The sequence below is a fragment of the Oncorhynchus kisutch genome, linkage group LG8, assembly GCF_002021735.2.
Source record: "Oncorhynchus kisutch isolate 150728-3 linkage group LG8, Okis_V2, whole genome shotgun sequence".
In the NCBI taxonomy this organism is placed as follows: Eukaryota; Metazoa; Chordata; class Actinopteri; order Salmoniformes; family Salmonidae; genus Oncorhynchus; species Oncorhynchus kisutch.
In genome coordinates, this window is record NC_034181.2 from 36,345,107 (window position 1) to 36,370,661 (window position 25,555).

At 42.7% G+C, this 25,555-nt stretch overlaps 3 protein-coding genes across 4 annotated transcripts in view; 1 reads left to right on the forward strand and 2 right to left on the reverse strand.

Annotated features, from left to right (window-relative positions):
• LOC109895755 (nuclear receptor subfamily 5 group A member 2-like) overlaps positions 1-4,337 on the forward strand; it is a 29,267-nt gene extending 24,930 nt beyond the window's left edge. Inside the window, exon 7 of one of the 2 annotated variants that reach the window (XM_020489714.2) lies at positions 344-4,337. In XM_020489714.2, coding sequence (XP_020345303.1) covers positions 344-597 — 254 coding nt within the window. In that variant the 3' untranslated portion in view covers positions 598-4,337. The remainder of the gene's footprint in view (positions 1-343) is intronic. The other variant, XM_020489715.2, reaches the window with a different exon arrangement.
• Positions 4,338-7,355: 3,018 nt separating this feature from the next.
• Positions 7,356-16,919, reverse strand: LOC109894883 (adhesion G-protein coupled receptor D2-like). The gene is made up of 9 exons (XM_031829433.1): positions 16,905-16,919; positions 16,270-16,373; positions 15,919-16,021; positions 15,469-15,622; positions 14,859-14,992; positions 14,562-14,677; positions 8,733-8,853; positions 7,697-7,750; positions 7,356-7,547 (listed from the first exon to the last, which is right to left on the reverse strand). The coding sequence occupies exons 1-9, from the start codon at positions 16,917-16,919 to the stop codon at positions 7,356-7,358; spliced, it is 993 nt and encodes a 330-aa protein (XP_031685293.1).
• A 1,506-nt stretch (positions 16,920-18,425) lies between these two features.
• LOC116374747 (adhesion G-protein coupled receptor D2-like) lies at positions 18,426-24,755 on the reverse strand. The gene is made up of 8 exons (XM_031829434.1): positions 24,639-24,755; positions 24,293-24,387; positions 23,782-24,081; positions 22,613-22,724; positions 22,068-22,202; positions 18,868-18,976; positions 18,506-18,611; positions 18,426-18,431 (listed from the first exon to the last, which is right to left on the reverse strand). Exons 1-8 carry the CDS (start codon positions 24,742-24,744, stop codon positions 18,426-18,428), a joined length of 969 nt encoding a protein of 322 aa, XP_031685294.1. The 5' UTR covers positions 24,745-24,755.
• Positions 24,756-25,555: the final 800 nt, after the last annotated feature.

A 25,555-nucleotide genomic window follows, 5' to 3' on the forward strand; every position in this document is an offset into this window, starting at 1 on the left:
GAAGGTTTCCCGCGAGTGAGTAACGATTAATGTGATTGGATGTTAATTATTTGACTAGGCTACTTGTATTTGACATTTCACTGAACACTAGATGGTTTCATTTTAGTTTTGGCTGTGAAACGAGGCTACTCAGGCGAGAAAATAACCTCACCCAAATGTATAGCCTCATCGGAAAATCGAAATGTACTGTTTGAAAACGTGAAGAAAAAATCTAGATATTTTACATGTGAATCACATATTTTTGCCGTACTCCCGATGGTATTGCATGTACCCCAGTTTGAGAATACCTGATCTAGAGAGTAATTTAATCCCCCCTAAAGCTCTTTCCTGTGTCCCTGTCCAGATGTAAAGCTGTTGGAGAATCAAGCGTTTGTGGAGAGTGTTCAGGAGCAGGTGAATGGGGCTCTGCTGGAATACACTCTGTGCACCTACCCCCTGTACCTGGACAAGTTCAGCCAGGTGGTGATGCGTCTGCCAGAGCTGCGAGCCCTCAGCACCCAGGCAGAGGACTACCTGTGCTACAAACACCTGAGTGGGGAGGTGCCCTGCAACAACCTGCTCATCGAGATGCTGCATGCCAAGAGGGCCTGTGTATGAGCACCACGCTACCATCACTATATACCAACAGACTGTCTGTGGGACTGACGCTGTGGAAGCCAGACAGGGTTTACGATTACAACCCAGAGAGAATGATGTGTGTGTTTCTGTGTGTGCGTGTGTGTGTGCATGCGTGTTTGCGTGAGCAGCCCCTCTGTCCTAGGTGTGTGTAAACAGAATATGGACTTGTGTTTTTGGCAGTTCTTTAAATGTACATAGATAACATTTACAAAAGAAGCTTTGTTATGATACTGTACGTAAATGTAACTTTGCCCTTTTCTTGAATTCAGCAGAGTGAGGTGTTATATCAGAGCTAGTGGAGATATTTCAGATTCTTCAGATGAAAGAGGAACTATAACACACGTCATTCAGACTTGTCCTAGCCTTTCAAATATAGTGTAAACACTACATTTATTTGAGCACTTGTTCCTTTGTAAATTGTCACCAACTTTACCACAAAGAAATTGTTGTGTGAAAAATAAGTTATGTTCAATATATTTTTTTTTCTATTAGATATTGATATTCTAATATATTAACTACACGTGTTTACAAGAATCACATAAGCACATTCATATTCAGTTTAACCTTAGAGTCGATGTCTTTGCCCCCGTGGAAATCTAATTAGCATAATTCAAAAATGGACATAAATACCTGTCAGTTTAAGCTAGAGATATATTTTTGTTGTTTCATTGGATGCGTCTCCATCCACCACATCCCCCGATGTCGCAGTTCCGCATCTGCGGTGAAAGGTGACAGAGCTAGAGTGCTGTTTGACAGACCATGAGACATCCCGAAAATCAGTCTTTTCACAAAATCACCTCCATGGAAAGATGAGACTATCACAAACACAAACATGTTGGTCTGCTCTAGGACACCCACAGGCCTCACATGACATGTCTGAAGGTCCCCCGGTACCAGTTGAAACAATGTATGGAAGTACACTATCTGTTGTTCCATGTAGTAAATCTGTTATTCAATGCTTTTAAGGCCAAAAATAGCAGTAAAGGCCAAAAATAATTTTCCATCAAATAATTTGTACATATTTTTTTCTGGATACTTCAAGGGGTCTTAAACTTCAAAAATCAAATAGCGAAATGATCCTTGGTATGGCCTTCTTAAACCAATTCCATATAGCCTAGAACCCCCCGGGTGGGTTAATGACAGTCTGTTACTCCATGGAGATATTTGCTTAAAGTGATAGAAAGAGAGAGAGAAATAGTGGAGATGGAAAATGTGGCACTGATGTGTGGGACAGAATGAAAGGAAGCCATCTTTGTCTGCAGCCATTTCTTATTAACAGATGACTGGAGGAGGGCCCCAGAAAGAGAAGCCCACATGTGAGGACAGAAAAATGAACAACAAAGAAAGCAATCTCTTATTAAGTAGACATGTTAAACATGAAGGTTGACGGTGTAAATCCTCTTACCAAAGACCTATCCACCCTGGCAACAGAGCCAGGTCAAGGATATGGGGTCGTGCACTGTGGATGTTCTCCAGTCCTTTTGTAGTCACATAATGAACGAAAACATGTAATTGGCAATGTATGCAATGTTTGCTTTCCAAGGTAAACGTGAAGGAGATATAGGGAAATCCAATTGTATTGAAGTGTAAAGAGAATACAGACCAATCGTACTTGAGAAATGGCATATGAAGTGGAAAACAACAAGTATCAGAATTGCAAAGGTATGAGGAACAACATCAACAAAAACAACATTTTATACGCACGTATTTGTCATTTCAGCACATATTGAAGCAACATGTTTGAATTGGTCACACAGACATGGCAGGGTTGGCTCTATTAACTTCTTCTAGACAATCATAACACTTGCCTTAAGATAACCCTGGCCTGTCTGTCTGTGAATATATGGACCATGGTTTAGTAACTGATGTGAGAGTCATCTGTACCTCTCCACTGTAGTACATTTCAATTGGGAAACATGACAAGATTAACACAGTGAGCTGTACCAAGCTCAGATGTTTCAACAAACAGATGTCTCTGTTTGTAATTGGTTCTCTTGATGTTGCTTTTGCTTCTATTGTGTTTTACCTTATTCCGTGCGGTCCCAGTCTTAGTCGTTTTTGGTGATGAGATCTGTTTATAGTCCTCATTCTCAAACTGTCTGTGCTGGTCCACTTTGTTTCCTCTCTCAGCAATTTGAATGCTTTTCAAACACAAACAATCAAAATGTTTTTTTTTTCTTGAAATATATTTTATTGTAATAGCATCAAACCAATAAATGCAATTAAGTAAAGCTCTACTTATGTGTTGTCCATTTCTATTGAACCACCCTGCAATTTATCAATGACATTGGGGTCATATATACCTAATACATTCTTTTAAAATACTCGGGAGGCTATCCAGGATAGTGGCAGCAATTTATGAGTCATGATAATGTAATTCCTAGTAACGTGAAAGTCTGTGATTTTTGGCTGATAAGCCAGGGCTACTTCACAAATACATGTGTAAATGTACATTTCAGCCAATGACTACAAAGGGCACAAAGATTGGAGGCCATTAACAGTAATTAAACAATGCTTTTGAGAAACAAAGTATAAGGGCTTGGGAAAACCTATCGTTTTCATACAAATCTTAAAATGTATTGTCACGAAACAGATGAACTAGCATGCTAATACTGTTGCACTCGCTAAGTATAGGGGTCTTAGCTCTAGTCAACTGGTCTCTAACCTCATTTAAGATGTGTATATATGTGAGAAATCAGTGCATGAGGACAGTGTTGTATGTACATGTACCCAGGAGACAGCAACCTTAGATCCAGGGGCAGCTCCTTCATGACCTCTTTGATTGTTCAAAGAGGTGATGAAAATAAATATATACAAAAAGGAAAAAACACGATAATTCTAAACAAAGTCAAGGGTGCACATGGCTACCAAGAAAACCCTGCAGCCTCACTGCTCTGCAAGCTGGCTCACTCTTGTTTCCAATCAACACTTAACAAGGATCCACAAGACTTCCTGGCTGAGCACTTGAGCCAGGGAGTTCCTGCCCCCTGGGCATGAGGTGTGGAAGTGATTGGTAGTGTGCTTATCTGTCCTAACACTAACCCCCCCCCATATCATAACAGTATAAAATTACATCAAACGAGAAAGTACAGTATATTCCCTGTGGGATCTAAATCGTTTCATGCAACCATTTGAGCTGTAGTGAATAATGTGTCTCAGTTCAGAGCGCACCTTCCTGTAGTGGAGATAGGGAGAGGCCAGGATTTCTGCTGCTTGTTGTAAGGTAGGGGAGGCCAGGGCAGGGAGGAAAGACTTGGGGAGACAGCCAAGCTGCAACTAGCACAGTCTCAAATACACATAGTGGTTGTCTGGTGATACAGTAGGTGGACAACAGGTGATAGGCTTCATAAAGTCTCTTTATGAGCTGCCCAGTCAGTCCACAGTAAGTCAGCAGCCGATCTCTACTATCTAATACTGTTGATCTATGAGATGATCTGTCATCCTACTATCCACGTTCTCACACTGACAACACAATCTTGTTGTCTGGTCATATGATTTCTTACAGTAGTAAAACCCTTTAATCCTAGATTCAAAGGTTTATATCCAGTTTACAGTGATAACTACTGTCTAGTTATGTCTGTAAAAACAAAAAGTACACACACACACACACACACACACACACACACACACACACACACACACACACACACACACACACACACACACACACACACACACACACACACACACACACACACACACACACACACACACACACACACACAAATATTATTGTAAAAAAGCCTGAAGGTGTGATCAGCCACTCTCCAACAGAAAATTAAACTGAAATCTACATGCACACGACAAACGTTGTGTTGCCTCTGTAAAACAACCATTTCATAAACAGCAGATGATTCCTGACCCTGGGGCACTGTGGAGGAGGAGCTGTCCTCCTAAAATACGCTTCCTGCATCACACACTCTGTATGTGTGTGCGTGCTTGCGAGTACATATTTGAGTCTTTAATTCTGTATGTAGTGTGTGTGTGTGTGTGTGTGTGTGTGTGTGTGTGTGTGTGTGTGTGTGTGTGTGTGTGTGTGTGTGTGTGTGTGTGTGCGTGCGTGTGTGCGTGTGTGTGAATGTGTGTCTATTTACACTATCTACTACTATATGTGTATGAGAGTAGATGCATCTATTGTGTGTATCTGTTTGTGATATTCACTGTGCAATTCTTCTTTCTTTCCACCAGTTTATATGATACATGTGCCTTGGTGTCCAATTCCATCAGCAGCCTGTAGTAACAGAAGAGTAACAAAACATGTATTATTCTATCATCGTATTATTTATGTCTAATATAGTACATGTTCCTTTCTTTGCAAAAAGGAAACTACACAGAACATCTATAAATGACCTCACAAAACCTTCAGTATTGTCCCAACACAGAACCTCTTGGGTGGATTGAATGTGTCTGTCTGTCTGTCTGTGTGCGTGTGAAACAGTCCCTCTGTGGGAGCAGGTGTTTGAGTGGATGATCGGCTGTAGTCTGATTGTCTAACTAATGAGGAAAATGAGGTTTCCCAATGTTCTGACAAACAAAAGGAACAGAGAAAAAAAGCATTCAACCTTTCTGATGATTAGACACATGGTGAAGTGACCTGGCCCACTTCAACGAGCCAAAGAGAGCTGCCCATATGTTTACATAACTCACACCTGATGTTATTACATGTAGGGAAAGTAATAGTCCAGTCAAAAAAGACTTTCAATCTGAAGAAAAGATACTAACTGAAGGGAATTCAATTACGACAGAATTGTCAGCAATGTAGCCTGGTTCCTTACTCTATGTGTGTCAGCCACATTATCTTTAATAAACCAAGCTGAATAACCCAAGAGTCAATTGACGCACCGGTGAGTAACATCCCAATCTGCTTTTTTTGTTTGTTGCATTGGTTGCGTCTCAATGGCAGAGCCAGAGCGGTGTTTCTCACCTGGTTACCGGTACTGGTTTAAAAGAATGAATGGAAGTATGACAATTGTTTTGTGACTACCCCAAATAAAGGGTTAAATATGAGTAAAAAACAAACTACAAATATTTCTTCTTTCTTAAGTTTGTTTGTTATGATACATATTTGTTCTATTTATGTAATGTGTTATTCTATGCGTTTCTCTGGGCTATAGTATTAAAGACCAAATTCAATATTTTCTCAAATAATTTTTTCTATATATTTTTTTAATACCTAAAGGGGTCCTAAAATTCTAAATCAAATAACTAAATGATCCATAGTATGACCATCTTAAAACAATTCCATATGTCAGCTTAGAACCCCCAGTTTACATGCTGACCAGACCCCTACACCAGACACGATCAGGACACGCAAGTTGAAATATCAAAACTAACTCTGAACCAACTATATTAATTTGGGGACAGGTTGAAATGCACTAAACATTTATGGCAATTTAGCTAGCTAGCTTGCTGTTGCTCGTTAATTTGTCCTGGGATATAAACATTGGGTTGTTATTTTACCTGAAATGCACAAGGTTCACTACTCTAAGTAATCCACAGATAAAAGTGTAAACTGATTTTGTTTCTAGTAATCTCTCCTCCTTCAGGCTTCTTCTTCTTTGGACTTTATATAGTGGTTGGCAACCAACTTTAAGGTGCATTACCACTACCAACTGGACTGGAGTGTAGACCTCAGTTCATCTTTCAATCACCCACGTGGGTATATGCTCCTAAAAACCAATGATGAGATGGGAGAGGCGGGACTTGCAGCGGATCATGCGTCACAAATAGAAACAAGTTATTTTTTAACGCCTGGCTACGCAGACGCTCGTTGACGCACGCGAGCAGTGTGGGTGAAATGACTGAATAACATGTACTGTATGTGTACATTTATTTTGCAAAGCACGAGCGGAGTGGTCAGCATGTTAGATTTTTAAGAATTTTTAAGTCAGATTCACTGTCAAGGAAATTGTGAAATTACCTGAAGGCTTGAAAGCAGTCAGTTGAACCACCTGTGAAAGTAAAACATACATGTTGATGTGTTGGAGATGGAGCAGCATTCTCAAATACACAATGAACCATTTAGGAGTGATCTTAGGCCTAATAGGTGGATATGGGCTCTTTAGAATCATAATACCAAACATACCTGGTTTCCTAATGCTGGTTTCAAGGAGAAGCTCACAAAACTACTTTCTTTTCCATAACTCTCTGAAAGACAAAAGGGCAAAATCCCACCAGTTATTCTCCTGGTATTAATGGAATTCATGTCAGGTGGTGTAGAACACCTGAGTGTAATATCCAGACTGCATGACTCAACTAACCGCCTTGCACCACAACCCACCACTACCCAATCCTAACCCACCACAACCCACCACTACCCAATCCTAACCCACCACAACCCACCACTACCCAATCCTAACCCACCACAACCCACCACTACCAAATCCTAACCAACCACAACCCACCACTACCCAATCCTAACCCAACCCACCACTACCCAATCCTAACCCAACCCACCACTACCAAATCCTAACCCACCATGACCCACCACTACCCAATCCTAACCCAACCCACTACTACCCAATTCTAACCCAACCCAGCCCAATACTACCCAATCCTAACCCACCCCAACCTGCCACTACCCAATCCTAACCCAACCCAACCCACCACTACCCAATCCTAACCCAACCCACCACTACCCAATCCCAACCCAACTCACCACTACCCAATCCTAACCCAATCCAACCCACCACTACCCAAACCCATCTAACCTGACCCAACCCACCACAGCCCATGCCTCACTCCAGCCCCAGGCCCACCCACCCTATTCTGCCTCTCCTACCGTTCTTGATGACCAGTGAGGTAGAGGTGGTGCTGCCGGGGCCTGAGGTCCCACTGGTCTCTGGGCTGGAGGGACGGGGCAGACTGTGTGTCCACGACTGGGCCGGACCCCTCTGGGATGGCAGGAAGCTGATTGGCTGGGAACAGTTCTACAACCAATAAAAATGCGTGGAACTGTTTAGATGAAGCTGTCTGATTGTGGATTCAAAGCATGTGCATACTGAATTAGCATCGTGTTTTTCTCCAGTTGGAACATGAAAATGTTAGTAAGGATGTCGCTGTATGCTTTTTGGCTCACCGTGAAAGACAAGGCTTTCCTCTTCTCTTTGATCCTCTTAATGGCATTCCTCACCTTTAAGAAAAGCAGACAATACCATCAATAGCTTGTACACCCACTGACGTATTTGGCAGCGTCAAGTGGTTGGCATGCCACAGATGGACAACTACATTCTGAGAGAAAGAAGCCTCGCTGAAAGAGTTCTTTGAAAACCTACCTCACTATTGTAAACCGCATACACCAAGAATATGTACAGGCCCTGCAGAAAGGGAAGGACAGACAATAATATATTACCCATGGCTGTAGACTACCTACAATATGTGCTTTATCCTGGCTTTAGTGAGTTAGACAACTTGTTGATGAGGCTGTGTAGATAGAAGTTCCTGATTGTACGATGATGACCAACTTCTTCCTGCTTGGTGAGAACAGTGGGTTGTTTCTATGAGTATATTTTCCGCTCTGAGAAAGACTGAGGTTTATCTCCTCTGCCCTCTCTTCTGGATGAAACCTCAGTAAATCTAAATTAACTAGCATCTCTTTGAGGGGTACTCCGGGGCCAGCGGCCAGCGCATTCACATTAATTAACAACCATGCTTGAAGTTCCTGAGAGAAAGAGAAAGAGAGAAAGCCAGGAACACAGAGAGAGAGATATACAGAGAGAGAGAGATAGTGAAAGAGAGAGAGGCAGAGAGAGAGAGAGAGAGAGAGGAACAGAGGGGAAGTCCAGAGTACCTCCAGCTGATTTACAGGGCTTATCAGGGGTATGATGGGAAGGGAGGTGGAGGTAAATCTGGTGATGGGTCAGCCTGGAGAACCCCGGAGCCCTGCCATGACCTGTCCTTCAAAGGCCCACTCTGAGCCACCCTCTCCCCCACACAAACGCATACGCGCACTCACTCACTCACGCACGCCACACCCCACCACTCCACTGGACCTGCTGCAGCCCAACTCTGCTTATCTACAGCAAGCCCACCTCCCTCCTCTCTGTGTCTCTCTCACTCTCAGTTTCTCTTGAAACAATTACATACAATGATCTTTCTATGGGTGCTTTGCTCACCTGAAAGGCATTGAGGGCAATGAAGACATACGCCACCACCATGGAGAGGTGCACCAGGACTCCACACAGCCAGGTCAGGCCCAGCACCGGCAGTAGAATAAGGACTGGTCGTGTCACAGCCCTACAGAAGTCATACTGTCAGTATAGTGAAAACACCCACACTCACGCACCAACCCATATGAACACACACACACTGATGTACGCAAACCTGCACGCTTATATTAAATGAAAATCCTGCATAACTGCACACAATTAAATGGTTTGGAAAACCACAGCTATACTTGATTTGACTGGATTCAAATTAAATTCAGTATACGTTTTTCAAAATGTCAAATTAATATTATGTACACTGAGTGTATAAAACATTAGGAACAACTGCTCTTTCCATGACATAGACTGACCAGGTGAATACTATGATCCCTTATTGATGTCACTTGTTCAGTCCACTTCAATCAGTGTAGATGAAGGGGAGGAGACTGGTTAACGAAGGATTTTGAAGCCTCGCGACAGTTGAGTAATTTTTTATTTTTATTTTACCTTTATTTAACTAGGCAAGTCAGTTAAGAACAAATTCATATTTTCAATGACGGCCTAGGAACCGTGGGTTGACTGTCTGTTCAGGGGCAGAACGACAGATTTGTACCTTGTCAGCTCGGGTGTTTGAACTTGCAACCTTGCGGTTACTAGTCTAATGCTCTAACCACTAGGCTACGCTGCCGCCCCAGCGTAGGGCGGCAGCGTGGATTGTGTCTGTGTGCCATTCAGAGGGTGAAACGGCAAGTCAAAAGATTTAAGTGCCTTTGAACGGGGTCTGGTAGTAGGTGCCAATCGCACCGGTTTGAGTGTGTCAAGAACTGCAATTCTGCTGGGTTTTTCACACTCAACAGTTTCCCGTGTGTATCAAGAATGGTCCACCACCCAAAGGACATCCTGCCAACTTGGCACAGCTGTGGGAAGCATTGGAGTCAACATGGGCCAGCATCCCTGTAGAACTCTTTCAACACTTTGTAGAGTCCATGCCCCAACGAATTGAGGCTGTTCCGAGGGCAAAAGGGATAGCATCTCAATTTGAGGAGGGTGTTCCTAATGTTTTGTCCACTCACTGTATATGCTCTGATTTGGAAGTTAGGACTTTAAATGTTTTTTCCCTTCTATAAATTCCTCTCAAGGAGTGTAAGAGCCATTCTGTCCTGCTTAAAGGACAGGTAAAACATGTATTTTGGAAGTAAAGGGCATGTTAAAGTGTCCAGATAAATGTTTTGGGTATTTTATTAAAAAAAATATATTTAGCTGTTTTTGGAGCCTTTGATCATGTTTTCTCTGTGCCCCTGCAACTGCAGAACGAGCATGAGAAAGTCTATTGCTGGTGTCTGGAAAACGTCACGAAAATGATGCGTGCACTTCAATGGGGCAAAAGACTGTGTGTTGTTGGGATTTTGCATGGCCAGATAGCCAGCAACAATGACAAGAATCTTCCATGTGGAGAATCATAGGTGGCTCATTTCAGGTAGATTGTTCTTGTCACCATGTATTGTTTTGAGGTGTTTTGACTGATGTCATGTCTAATCTAATATGGCTCAAATTCACTAGCTAGCTAACCAACAACTGTAACAATGTATTTGAGAGAAGTGCTCATTGTGCAAATATTTGTATGTTTTGTCAACAAACTAATAGTTATTAAACAACCAACCCGTCTATTACATACCATTTATATCCAAAATACAGATTTGGTAAAAAAAAAGTGAACCTGTCCTTTAATATGAAAAGAAATGCAACAAAAAGCATAATACACAGAGGACCTTCGATGGCATTGGAGCACAAACATTACCATCATGTATTCATCCTCACATAGCCAGAAACGTTCACAGGGCACTGCAGCCGTGCTCTTCGTTCTTCACAATCATCCCTTTAATCTGTTATATGCTTATACGTGAAATAACTTTAATGTTGCCTTGTGAGGTTGTTTGTTCAAACTGCTGTTGCCGTCGTCTTGCTGCACAGGGGCCAGGAGATTGAGTTCACACTGAACTCTGTCCACAAGGTCAAATTGAGCAGTTCCTCTTCTTTTCTTTTTCAATTGAGTCTTCCTTCTAATGTTGTGACATCATCACATTCTTACAGGGAACAGATCGACTGCGGAGGGGGCAGAGATGACTTGCTTACTCCTTCACTCACTTTACAAGCAAATGAACAGGCGATGAATGAAACAGAATATAGAATTTCATAAATCTATTATGAAATACGCTCCTGGCGTTCATAGATCAGCAGGGTGTACAATACACATGTATTTATCTTGTCTCCGCAGGTAGCCAGGACTGAACCCTAGGCCCGGGTCCCTGTTTAGAGTCCACAGTAAGCAGACAATGAGCTCAGTGAAAAGCTCTCTCTCTCTCTCTCTCTCTCTCTCTCTCTCTCTCTCTCTCTCTCGGACCAGGTGGTAGGCTGATAAGACCCATACAACTCCCACTACTTCAAACTCAAACTACCTCATTCTCACACAGTCACCGTCTCTCTGCTCAGTTTGTCTGTGTGGATCTGTCACTTGTGGATTTGAAAACCTCCTACTCCATTGCGCTTCAAAGGCAACTTATTCTGACTCACCCCTCACTGGAGTTGTCTCATTGTATCTCACACATATAAAGCATACCGTGAAAAGCCACCAAGGGTTGGATGTTGGGGTCGAGTCAGGCTCGAAATACAATTTATGTGTCCTACGTTTTCATGACACGTGTGTTTGTGAGTGAGAGAGCAGGAGAGTCAGGGAAAGAGAGGACAAGTGAGTAGATGAAAGAGATGATAAGATAGAGTATGGGAGAGTGGATGAGTGTCAATGAGAGAGTGGATGAGAGAGAGAGAGAACAGAGAGAGAGAGGGGAAGAGATACACTACAAGTATGTGGACACTCCTTCAAATTAGGGGATTAGGCTATTTCCGCCACACCCATTGCTGAAAGGTGCATAGAATATAGCACACAGCCATGCAATCTCCATAGACAAACATTGGCAGTAGAATGCTACCTTTCCAACAAGTCAGTTAGTCAAATATCTGCCCTGCTAGACAACTGTAAGTGCTGTTATTGTGAAGTGGAAATGTCTAGGAGCAACAACGGCTCAGCCGCAAAGTGGTAGGCCACACAAGCTCACAGAACAGGACCGCCGAGTGCTAAAGTGTGTAGGGTGTAAAAATCGGCTCTTCTCGGTTGCAACACTCACTACTGAGTTCCAAACTGCCTCTGGAAGCAACGTCAGCACAAGAACTGTTCATCGGGAGCTTCATGAAATGGTTTCCATGGCTGAGCAGCCTAAGATCACCATGCGTAATGCCAAGCGTCAGCTGGAGTGGTGTAAAGCTTGCCGCCATTGGACTCTGAAGCAGTGTTCTCTGGAGTGATGAATCACTCTTCACCATCTGGCAGTCCGACAGACAAAACTGTGTTTGGTGGATGCCAGGAGAACGCTACCTGCCCCAATGCATAGTGCCAACTGTAAAGTTTGTTGGAGGAGGAATAATGGTCTGGGGCTGTTTTTATGTTTCCAGCTAGGACCTTTAGTCCTAGTGAAAGGAAATCTTAACTCTACAGCATACAGTGACATTCTAGACAATTCTGTGCTTCCAACTTTGTGGTAACAGTTTGGGGAAGGCCCTTTCCTGTTTCAGCATGACAATGCCCCCGTGCACAAAGCGAGGTCCATACAGAAATGGTTTGTCGAGATCGGTGTGGATGAACTTGACTGGCATGCACAGAGCCCTGACCTCAACCCCATCGAACACCTTTGGGATGAATTGGAACGCCAACTGCGAGCCAGGCCTAATTGCCCAACATCAGTGCCTGACCTCATTAATGCTCTTGTGGCTGAATGGAAGCAAGTGTCCACAGCAATGTCTAATGGAAAGCCTTCCCAGAAAAGTGGAGGCTGTTACAGCAGCAAAGCCAACTCCATATTAATGCCCATGATTAGGTATCCACATACTTTTGGCCATGTAGTGTAGTGTACAGTATATACATATATATAGTTGAAGTTGGAAGTTTACATACACTTAGGTTGGAGTCATTAAAACTCACTTTTTATCCACTCCACAAAGTTCTTTTTAACAAACTAAACTTTTGCAAGTCGGTTAGGACATCTACTTTGTGCATGACACAAATAACTTTTCCAACAATTGTTTACAGACAGATTATTTCACTTGTCATTCACTGTATCACAATTCCAGTGGGTCAGAAGTTTACATACACTAAGTTGACTGTGCCTTTAAACAGCTTGGAAAATTCCAGAAGATGATGTCATGGCTTTAGAAGCTTCTGATAGGCTAATTGACATAATTTGAGTCAATTGGAGGTGTACCTGTATATGTATTTCAAGGCCTACCTTCAAACTCAGTGCGTCTTTGCTTGAGATCATGGAAAAACTAAATAAATCAGCCAAGACCTCAGAAAAGAACTGTAGACCTCCACAAGTCTGGTTCATCCTTGGGAGCAATTTTCAAATGCCTGAAGGTGCCATGTTCATCTGTACAAACAATAGAACGCAAGTATAAACACCATAGGACCAAGCAGCCGTCATACCGCTCAGGAAGGAGAAGCGCTCTGTCTCCTAGAGATGAACATACTTTGGTGCGAAAAGTGCAAATCAATCCCAAAACAACAGCAAAGGACCTTGTGAAGATGCTGGAGGTAACAGGTACAAAAGTATCTATATCCACAGTAAAACTTGTCCTATATCGACCTAACTTGAAAGGCCGCTCCTCAAGGAATAAGCCACTGCTCCAAAACCGCCATAAAAAAGTCAGACTACGGTTTGCAACTGCACATGGGGACAAAGATCGTACTTTTGGAGAAATGTCCTCTGGTCTGATGAAACAAAAATAGAAATGTTTGGCCATAATGACCATCATTATGTTTGGAGGAAAAAGGGGGGGGGGCTTGCAAGCCGAAGAACACCATCCCAACCGTGAAGCACGGGGGTGGCAGCATCATGTTGTGGGGGTGCTTTGCTGCAGGAGGAACTGGTGCACTATACAAAATAGATGGCATCATGAGGGAGAAAAATTATGTGGATATATTGAAGCAACATCTCAAGACATCAGTCAGGAAGTTAAAGCTTGGTTGCAAATGGGTCTTCCAAATGGACAATGACCCCAAGCATACTTCCAAACTTGTGGCAAATGGCTTAAGGACAACAAAGTCAATGTATTGGAGTGGCCATCACAAAGCCCTGACCTCAAACCTACAGAACATTTGTGGGCAGAACTGAAAAAGCATGTGTAAGCAAGGAGGACTACAAACCTGACTCAGTTACACCAGCTCTGTCACGAGGAATGGGCCAAAATTCACCCAACTTATTGTGAGAAGCTTGTGAAGGCTACCCAAAACGTTTGACCCAAGATAAACAATTTAAAGGCAATGCTACCAAATACTAATTGAGTGTATGTAAACTTCTGACCCACTGGGATGGAAATGTGATGAAAGAAATAAAAGCTGAAATAAATAATTCTCTCTACTATTATTGTGACATTTCACATTCTTAAAATAAAGTGGTGATCCTAACTGACCTACGATATGGAATTCTTACTAGGATTAAATATCAGGAATAGTGAAAAACTGAGTTTAAATGTATTTGGCCAAGGTGTATGTGAAATTCCGACTTCAACTGTTTATATATATATATATGTATATCGAGAGAGAGAGAGAGAGAGAGAGAGAGAGAGAGAGAGAGAGAGAGAGAGAGAGAGAGAGAGAGAGAGAGAGAGAGAGAGAGAGAGAGAGAGAGAGAGAGAGAGAGAGAGAGAGAGAGAGAGAGAGAGAGAATGGGCTATAGCGTGGGGACTCACCAGGTCAGGTCAAAGGTGTGGAGTTTAGATGCTGAACTGGGAGTGTGCTTCTTTACGCGACGACGAGCGCTGGACACCGTCACCATGACAACACGGCACAGCACCACTGCATTGACCTAGGAGTACCCAAAGTCTCAGAACAACCGATGGACTTGCCATATTGTTGCCGTATGACACATGTATGACACATTAGTAAACATCACATGCAAGCACACACACACACACACACACACACACACACACAGAAACGCACACACAGGCACGCACACAGTAAATAAGTGAAGTGAAGCTACATACGGCCAAGATTAAAAGAACAGGTCCCACAAAAGCCCAAATCATATCAGTCTCGACATTGAGCCAGCAGTGACTGTCTGCTTTGTACTTGTCCAGGGATATCGTCAAGGTTACACCAACAATCACAACAGGCAGACCTGCAAAAATAACACAATATTTATTGCTTTTAATTCAACAGGTCTCTTATATTCATACAACACATGCATGTCTTTAGTGAAGAGAGTTTACATTGCTGTGGTACAGGGCCAGGGACTACAGAAGACACCAACTGTCCATTCCCCAGCCATTCTATTTAGTCTGAACAGGTGAACACCTCAGACAGCTGGCTGGTATATCTGGGCATCTTAGAAAACATCATCATGAGTGTGTTAAGCTTTTTGAATGCACACACTCTTCCAATGGGGTCAGTAGGAGCACAACCTTTGGTCTAGATGAGTGGTGTTCCAGACAGCACCGTGTTCTTACCAAACAAAACTTCTATGTACTATAGCATATAGGCCAAGGTCTTATGTGAGTGGATGAGTCCTGTGTGGAACGTATGGGAACATTGTATAGTATCATTTAATCATGAACATCTTAGCGGAGTGAGGTGTGATTCTGCATGGTGTTTTACCCCAGCCAATGCCGTAGTACATCTTCATCCGGCGGTCTTCGCTGATGTTGACAGACACCACCTTACTCCACAGCAGCAGCCCCTCCACCAGCATCCAGGAGAAGGAGGCCATGAAGAAGAGGTGCAGCAGGGCCGTCACCAGCAGACATGCCCCCTAGTGGACAGGAGGGACATGGCATTGACATGGTTCCCACCGCCATAGATATCTGTCCACCAATTACTCTTACATGGTGACACGGGCTCAAAAACAATAGAAAGTAATGCACATATAGTACTATAATGGAGAATGGAGTCCTATCATACATTCAACGACAGAAGCAGCTAAAAGCCTACAGACTCCTGGATCACTGACACAACTGACCCTGTGCCCTCTTCTAGTCCATAGTAACCATGACCATATACAGAGAGTGAGATGTTTAAAGACAGACACAGCCATGTAAAGAGTCCCACCTCGTTAGCAGAGGCCCAGTCACTGCACATCAGCAGCAGCTCAGCTATCCCCAGAGCCACGATCAGGTTCTTGTGGACAGTGGTGCGGTCAGACTTAGGAACTCTGCCCCCACACCACATCAGGCCAGACAGTGGAGAAGGACACAGAGAGATGATCAAGGTCAGACCAACATACAGACAAACCGACCGTGAGTCAGTCATTATACAGTCATAGGAAACACAGCAGCAGTTAGTCTGCTCAGCATAGTAAAGAGAAGTGATGTACGGGACAGAGTGAATCATTCAAACAGACAGATGTATTGTAGCCTCCACAAGCTAGTAGATTCTTCGCTGGAGCAGGGCACCACTCACCCCACAGCAAAGAAGAGGATGAAGGTGAAGAGTAAGCCACACAGGGACACTCCACAGCCGATGAACGTCATGACCTGGAGGGCTCTCTCACTCTCTGGACTCCTCTGACACACAGACACACATGGGTAGGTATTTATCAGAGATTAGAAACTGGGTGGTTCGAGCCCTGAATACTGATTGGCTGACAGCCGTGGTATACCACGGGTATGACGAAACATTTTTTTTTTACTGCTCTGATTACGCTGGTAACCAGCAATGGTAGAAAAAGTACTGCGCCGTGCGTAAGAACATCCCTTAGCCCTGGTAAATTGGCCATATACCACACCCCTTTGGGCCTTATTGCTTAACTGTAAAACAGGTTGTTTGGATCCTGGATGCTGATTGGCTGATATGTGGGAGTTGTGGGACAACAACTCCTGAAAAATACCATAACGTGTTAATGTCATATCTCCACTGTCCACAACACAGGCAGGAAATTCATAAACTATTTTTCCATGCTACTATTTGTTTTGCAACAGTCGGGGGTTGTATAAACCTACATGGCTGCCTCTACGACCTGTTCAACAATGTATTATTTTACAAATGCAATCTCTCCCGTGCCAGGAAAGAAGAGGAATGCACTGGCTGTCACCAACCAGTGCCAGGACCATGGACAGTTCTTCCACTCATGTGCCATCACCGGAAATGTCACTATTAACATCCCCAACTAGCTTGGTTAGCTCAGCTAGTGGCCTATTGGATATTTATTAAATCATTCTTTATTGAAGTTCTTCCCTCTCATCATCACTCTGCTAGCTAGCTACATGCCAATAATTTGTTTAGCATAGCAACATTGAATGAATAGAATGATTAGAATTAACGGCTGGGTCAAAACGTAAGAAAATAACTAACGACCAGCCCACTTGTGTAGCAACTTCACAATGCAAAAACTAATTTACTCTTTAAAATAATGTTTTTTATTTTATTAATTTTTTACCCCCTTTTCTCCCCAATTTCATGATATCCAATTGCTGGGCCAATTGTGGCCGCCTCATGGGTCTCCCAGTCGCGGCCAGCTGCGACACAGCCCGGGATCGAACCCGGGTCTGTAGTGATGCCTCTAGCACTGCCTTAGACCACGGTGCCACTCGAGAGGCCTTTATTTAAAACATTTAATTAATAACCGTTTTATAACAGCGATAATGCCCTCGAACCCGGGAATTATCGTGTGACAACTCCCTCCAAGACCTGTATTCAACTTATTGGCATGTAGAACGGTTTCCAAATCGTTTATCAAAATATGAATTCAACATTTTCATTAATAATAACATTATTTTAAAGAGTAAATGATTTTTTGCATTGTAAAGTTTCTTCCCATGTTTTGACTCAGAACAGCCCGTGTCAGGAGTTGTCACATGATAATTCTCGGGCTCCCAGGCATGACTACTGAACTATACAAACTATAAGTGTCTGTTGACTGTCTCTATTGTACTATTTCACAATGTGGAATGTGAGGAATTGTGGAGGGTAGAATGGACCTTTACCTGGACTTCATAGACTTGCAGCAGCAGGGCAAAGTTGGTGGTGTGGTTGCAGAAGCAGACAGTGGAGTCGTAGTGTTTAGAGATGACCTCACAGCCTTTAGTAGACCACCACCCACCTGCCTCTGGCCTAGAGGGGTACAACAGTTTCATAACAATGTATGGTGACCATTACACTAATAAATCTGATTTCTATAGATGTAAGCAGGTTACTGTTTTTTGTCATGAATGTTGTTCTGGAGGCAGCTCTGCAGAGTGGTCACTAGCAGCCACAGCAACAAAGTCATACAATCTGATTTGAACCTTAACCTTAACCCCACTGTTAACCCTAATCTTAAATTAAATCCAAAAAGCACATTTATACAATAAAGCCAATTTTTACTTTGCAGCTGGCCCTCTAGAGGAAATCGCTCAGTTCTGCCTCCAGGACAAGACTCATCCCAATAAACATCAACCTGCTGGACATAATGAGAATTTGCCGTCATGATACTCACATCAGATCAAAGTCCCAGAATGCACAGACTGGGTCATACACGGTCCCTGCAGAATTCTAAAGCAATCGATGGAAAAGGACAATTTCACACTTCACACGGTAAAGGACAGGCTTATGAAGGAGAACAAAGGGGATATTCAGTATCATATCTGTGGAAGAGGCAGAGGTATATAGTGCATAGAGGAATATAGTCCATGTGAGTGTGAGACACTGAGGTCTTTACTTGAGATCTGTGTTGGAGCTGGAAGCGCACAGCCATGCTGACAGGCTGTCCGTCCCCCAGGACTGTAGTAGAGATGACAGAGGAGCCCAGGATGGTGCCCAGGTACCTGACACACATAGCACAGCACAGGCCATAAGGTGGCAGTCACACATAAGACTGGATATCAACACTGGATCATGCTCGGTAGGCACTAATTGGAAAAAAAAGTCTTCATGGAAAATGAAAATGAATGTTCTTAAGGGATTGATTAAAATCTACAGTCATTCATGAACAAAACTACTCGCCCTGTTTCAAATGATTTCTCCTGACTTCGTGCCTACTGAATATGACCTTGGTCTGAAAGAAGTTCTCATCTTCCATACCTCTGGATGCCATCGGTGACGATGGGAATCATGGTGATGTTCTCCTCCGCGTTGAAAAGAGGCCGCAGGGAACTGTACCACGTGTTGACCACAGTCACCTTCTGGAAGCCTGCTCATACAACATCAACATCAACATCCATATCTCCACTAACCAAACTATGTGTCTCTCTCTTCTAAGAACGCTAGGCAGCTTAGCAATGCAGCAGTAAGTGGAAACACAGATCAACGTTATGTCTCACAATAGCCAGTTAATATAGATTGTAATGAGTAGTTGACTAAAGTCAAGGCCTCTGGAGTGCAAATGGGATGAATACATACTGTCTGTATTAGTACATATCCCACTGGGCATGAACTGGGTGAATCGAAGTTGTTTCAACGTCATTTGTCAACTTATTGTGACGTGGAATCTTCGTAGAAAATACATTACATTTAAAAAAAGTAATCATCGTAAACTGTTGTTTTGAGGGTGAAATTTCAACCACAGGATTATGTCATCATGGTAACCAAATTTCAGCATAGACAAATCTTGTATAAAATATGCTGAATATGTACCTTTCAATCAATGTCAGATCTTCAACATTATATTTGCTATCAAAAAATAAAAGAATTGTCTGGGCAGCACCTCCTACTGGAAAATGGATCTATCTACCGATCCAGGGTTTAAACCAGGCCAAGCCCTGTTTAGCATTGATATTTTGTCACTGACTATTACCAATGTGCTATCGTGAGAATGAATGTTGAGAGATATCCACTTAAAAACTAAATAGATTCATTGTTGCTATGGAAATCATTCTAAAGGGTAGGTTTAACAGAGCAACTGAAATGTAAACATACTTAATCACTCGTATATCATTAACAATGCTATTTAGGCCTATATAGAATTTTCTATTTTATTTATTTAACTAGGCAAGTCAGTTAAGAACAAATTGTTATTTACAATGATGGCCTAGGAACAATGGGTTAACTGCCTTATTCTGGGGCAGAACAACATATTTTGACCTTATTAGCTCAGGGATTCGATCTAGCAGCCTTTCGGTTACTGGCCCAACACTCTAACCACTAGGATACCTGCTGTGCCAAATTCATAAACAGCTATTGTTTCAATTCAACACAGAATTCAACTTATACACTAGGCCTAGAGTTTCAGGTTCTGTTTGATTTCAAACATGTCCATTGCTCGTGTTTATTTGGCCCAAGAAAGTCTCTTCTTATTATTGGTTCCCTTTAGTAGTGTTTTCTTTACAGCAATTTGACCATGAAGGTCTGACTCATGCAGTCTCCTCTGAACAGTTGATGTTGAGATGTGTCTGTTACTTGAACTCTGTGAAGCATTTATTTGGGCTGCAATTTCTGAGGCTGGTAACTCTAATGAACTTCTGCAGCAGAGGTAACTCTGGGTCTTCCTTTCCTGTGTCGGTCCTCATGAGAGTCAGTTTCATACTAGCGCTTTATGGTTTTTTCAACTGCACTTTCCGGATTAACTGACCTTCATGTCTTAAAGTAATGATGGACTGTCGTTTCTCTTTGCTTATTTGAGCTGTTCTTGCCATAATATGGACTTGGTCTTTTACCAAATAGGGCTATCTTCTGTATACCACCCCTACCTTGTCACAACACAAGTGATTGACTCAAATGCATTAAGAAGGAAATAAATTCCACAAATTAACTTTTAACCAGGCACACCTTTTAATTGAAATGCATTCCAGGTGACTACCTCATGAAGCTGGTTGAGAGAATGCCAAGAGTGTGCAAAGCTGTGATCAAGGCAAAGGGTGGATACTTTGAAGGATCTCAAATATAACATACATTTTGATTTGTTTAACACTTTCTAGGTTACTACATGATTCCATATGTGTTGTTTCATAGATTTGATGTATTCAATATTATTCTACAATGTAGAAAATAGTACAAATAAAGAAAAACCCTTGAATGAGTAGGTGTGTCCAAACTTTTGACTGATACTTGATCTTCTGCTTGGATAGCTCCATCTGTGCCACTGACTTGGTCTGACTTGAATTCCACTTTGTAAACAAATGAATAATTGCTAGGTTGTATTCACGTCTTCATCAAACCTTATTCAAAGTGCATTTAATGTTTGATATGATTTAGTTCTTTAACGATTTTTGGTTGAGATGGAGTCGAATATTCAACATACCCATTATTAATTTGTAGTCGAACTGGAATTCAAGCCAGTGGCACAGATGGAACTATCCAAGCAGAATATAAATATCCTTCAAAATGTTGATATTTGGTTGCGTTGACAACCAAACACAACTCAAAATCACTTTTGAAATAAAATAAATGGCCTATTAACTTCCTGACAACCAGTTTTTACATTGACAAAAAGGATCCGAACTTTAAGAGGTTAAATGTTGATATTAGGTTAGGTTGTCGAACCAAACACAATTCAATATTACTTTTGTAATACAGTAAATAGCCTATATTACAAACTAAAATAACATTCAACATTAAAATGAGTGACACCTCCATGGCCACATTTTGAAGTCACTGTAACTATAAATGTCTTCTTATGTCATCATATAAAGTGTGGAGATTCAAGATAACATGGATAGGTTGTCGCAGGTCTGTGGAGATCTTCACAATTGCTGCAATAATCTGTGCAGAATCTCGAAAGGCATTGATCACTTGCACCATGTACTTTTAACGTCATCTCAAATGCAATCTCGGTCATTTTAGTTGTGCTATTCGATAAAGCACAGTGATAACACATTAATCTGTTATATAAATAAACAAAATATCTGACATTGTATTCCCATTTGAACTTTGCTGTGATTTTACATGGTTAAAAGTGCAGTGGGTGACAAGTAACCCAATAACCTGACATTGTTTTTCCATTGCAATTTGGTTGTGCTTTTAGATGGTTGAAAGCATGGTGACAACACACTGGAAATTGAACAAACTTTACGTTTTAGTTTTGAGTGGGTGAATGTAGGTTGTAATCTCAATGATCAACATCTCAACCAAAAATGACCCAGTTATCCACATTGAAATGACATGGTGTGTCCAGTGGGATGTGCTGATAAAACACTGCTTGATAAATGTGTGGTATTTCAAATAGAATCCTTCTTCACTAGGTGTTTACTGTTGGAATGTGGAATGCATGGTTGAGACTGTAAAGCACTAGGCCATGGCTGAAGGAGTGCAGATGAGATACGGACACTCTCAGGGCTGTCTCTCACCGTTGTCATGGAGATTCTGCATGTTCTGCGTGGGGACTGAGATACAGTCTATGTTGGTGACGCTCTCTACGTCTGGACCACAGAACTTAGGCCCGCTCGATCCCTCTCCCAGACTCTGCTGCTGAACCTCCAGTTCTGAATCACATAAAGACATATTCTCAGTGGAATGAACAGAATACTATTGTAAGACAAATGGTTGTAGTAACAACAGCACATCCTACAAAAAAGTACTAATGAGTAAACATGGAAAGGACAGAAAGGCCTGGACACTAAATGTTCCTATTTGCTATCAACCATCTGGGACCTGATGAAGAGCCACTGTGGATAGGAATGTTGTCATTAAAGGTGTGGTGTATGGCCAATATACCATGGCTAAGGCCTGTATCCATAACAACAGCACTTAGCCGTGGAATACTGGCTACATACCACACCTCCTCGGGCCTTATTGCTTAATTCTATGGTCGGTCCGCTCTTTCAGCCTTTCAGCAGCTCACAGAACACATTAACATACTAGAGAATGCACTGTACTCTACTAAGTGACTCACTGATGTTGGACCTGTGGATAAGTAGATGGTCCGTTTCCGTCATCAGCTGAGTGCTCAGACTGGTCACCATGCGGTCAATGCTCTTGACCACAGCCATCGGTCCACTCACCACCTGGGGCACAGGGTGGGGATAAGGGAATGGGGTTTAATCATGGCGATACACTAGTCATTGGTAGGGCCAGGAGTTTCACCTGACCAAGTGACCTAACCAGAATATTAAGCCCATAACTAGGACCCAGAGTTTGGTCAGGTGGTCAGGAGACTCCTGGCTGTGGTTATTGGATAGAGCAGAGACTGTGGGTGAAGCATTGCTATGTGGATGTTTCAGTCCTCTAGCTGCTCTAATACATTCAGCCTGGCTGTGCTGTACTGCTGTGACCTTGGAGGGTAGAAAGGCCTGGGGGAGGGGAGGTGGGTGAAATGGGGGAGGCAAAATCTCAGCAACAATATGAATGCTTCTCAAATGCCTAACACAGGATACATAGACTTGCAATACTTGCGGTTTATATGAAGTACAATGTTAGACATGTCTGAGTAATTGTTTTGGATGTGATATGTTAACCATAATAGCACAACACATTTCACTGTGCTCCTTTAAAGAACATTCAACAAAGACAATAATGGATATTATCTTCAAAATGTTCACACACATTTAAACATGACCAGAGATCATAATAGTCTGTGAAAAAGTGCTGCTTACAATATACAAATTAGACCTGTTTATTGTCATGACAGATTTTGATGCAATCTAGAGCAGATTAAATTTAGTGTATCTGCGATGAAGTTTGATCAAGATTCAACCCTATGTGCTCTGTACAAGTACACTTATCTAGCCAAGCTTAAGCATTCATTTGATAGTTTCTCATTCACAGTATCCACTTGATCTTACTGCCCTCTAGTGGAGATATGCTCAAATAATACTGCCATACTCCGTATGATGTCATGTTTCATGTTTTGTGTGGACCTCAGGAAGAGTAGCTGCTGCTTTTGCAACAGCGAATGGGGATCCTAATAAAATAGCAAATACCAAACACTCCAGTAGTCATGTTTATATTCCCAACACCTTGGCGGCACTACCGCCACCGTATCCCAGACCATGTTTTAGCCTGCCTCTCTGGTACCTGATGTAAGAAGGGCTTTATAAATACATTTGAATAGTTGATTGGTACCTGTTTGATGGCCTGCCACTTGGGGGCGTTGTCCTGGCTGATGAGGCTATCAGCCACAGTGATAAAGGTGTGGCTGAGTTCCCCGGCGCTGATGGTGGCAAGGCTGTCGTTGCCTTCCGCGGCCGTGTCTGTGGGCACGTCTGCAGCCCGCGCTAGCAGCTGGACCATGGACAGCATGTCCCCAGGCTGCAGCCCCTCCCTGGTGTCCTCCAGGGCCTGCCTGGACATGTTGAGCAGACTGGACGCCTGACCCCAGCTCATCTGGATCCCTGGCTGCCCCCCCATCACACCCTCCACGCCCTAATACACACACACAGATAGATGCACGCGGGGACGCACACGCATCCACACATACACAGCAGAGGATGGAGAGGAAATCCAAAACAGGGTTCAAGAATATTGAACTGACAGAACAACGTTTATTGCTGTGTCAAGTTGAGTAGGTTAGAGATAAACCGTAAATGTCCTAATCCAGACAGGCAACCAATGATTTATAGTAATCAGTCTTTACCTGCGTTCCATTGGAGATCTGCATGAGGTGGTGCATGAAGGGACTAGGATGGGAGCGCTGAGACTCACTCAACTCCTTCATCTTAACATAGCTCTCTGTAAGAAACAGTCGTGTCAAAGACAGTCCCTGGTTCCTCTCTGATGTTTGGTGACGGTAGTTACTAGCATTGTACAAAGTCACAAATATTAATGTTCAGTCAGTTTCCCTAATGTGATGCAAAATGAATTTCACTAGTCTGTTCAGAAATAGACAACTTATGGGTGTACAGTAAAGAGCCATGTTCGTTACAGTATGTAAGTAATGGTCTGGTCATAGGTCGTGGCAGTCTAGGTAGTGGTTGACTCACCCCTGCTGGTCCTGCAGATGAAGGGCAGTGTGGTGGAGCAGTCTGCAGAGTCATACAGGGGGAGCTGTTGGCTAGACCAGCCCTCCAGAGTCCTGCAGCCCTGCATCTCCCTCTGCCTGTGGACCGCTGCTCACACACACACACACACACACACACACACACACACACACACACACACACACACACATGCACGCAAGCACACACACACACACACATACACACACACACACACACATACACACACACACACATTTTGTGATTTGTGACACCTCTGCTTAATCAGTAGTCCTCTAAGTTTTTGGTTTAATTCAGCATGCTGTAGCCTAACATAACTTTGTTGAAATCGATAGCAATTTACAAGTGTAATACTATTATACTTTCATATTCAACATATTCAACAACCTTTGAAAACGTAGACAATTCCTTCCAATTGATTTGAGCGTGTTTTTACTGAGAATGTATGCTGGCAAAAAGCCCCTCCATTGTGAGTCAATTCCCTTGTTACACACAGCAATGAAATCCATTATTTTTCATGGCGGTTAAACATTTGATTGGTTTTCACTATTGAGTAGAGCTCCATTCTCTTCGTAAAGCAGACCTCATACTTGCGCGAATTCCCCTCTCTCTGCCCTCCACATGGCCGTTAGCCAGTGAACCACGCTAAACAGTTTCCTCTCCCCCATGTATGTCTCTCAGACAGACATCCTGGATGTGTTAAGGCAGACAGCCACTGGGGTAACTGGCCTCTTTCGAGGTAAATCACCCAGAAGGACTCAAACAACCAACTGATGGGAGACTGGGAACAACCACCACTGCCTCAGTATTGGATGAGTAATAGAAACAGATTGGTCTGGAAGAAGGGCTGTAGGTTTGCCATAGAAAGTCCTATAGAGGACGTACCATAAGATCATTAAAAG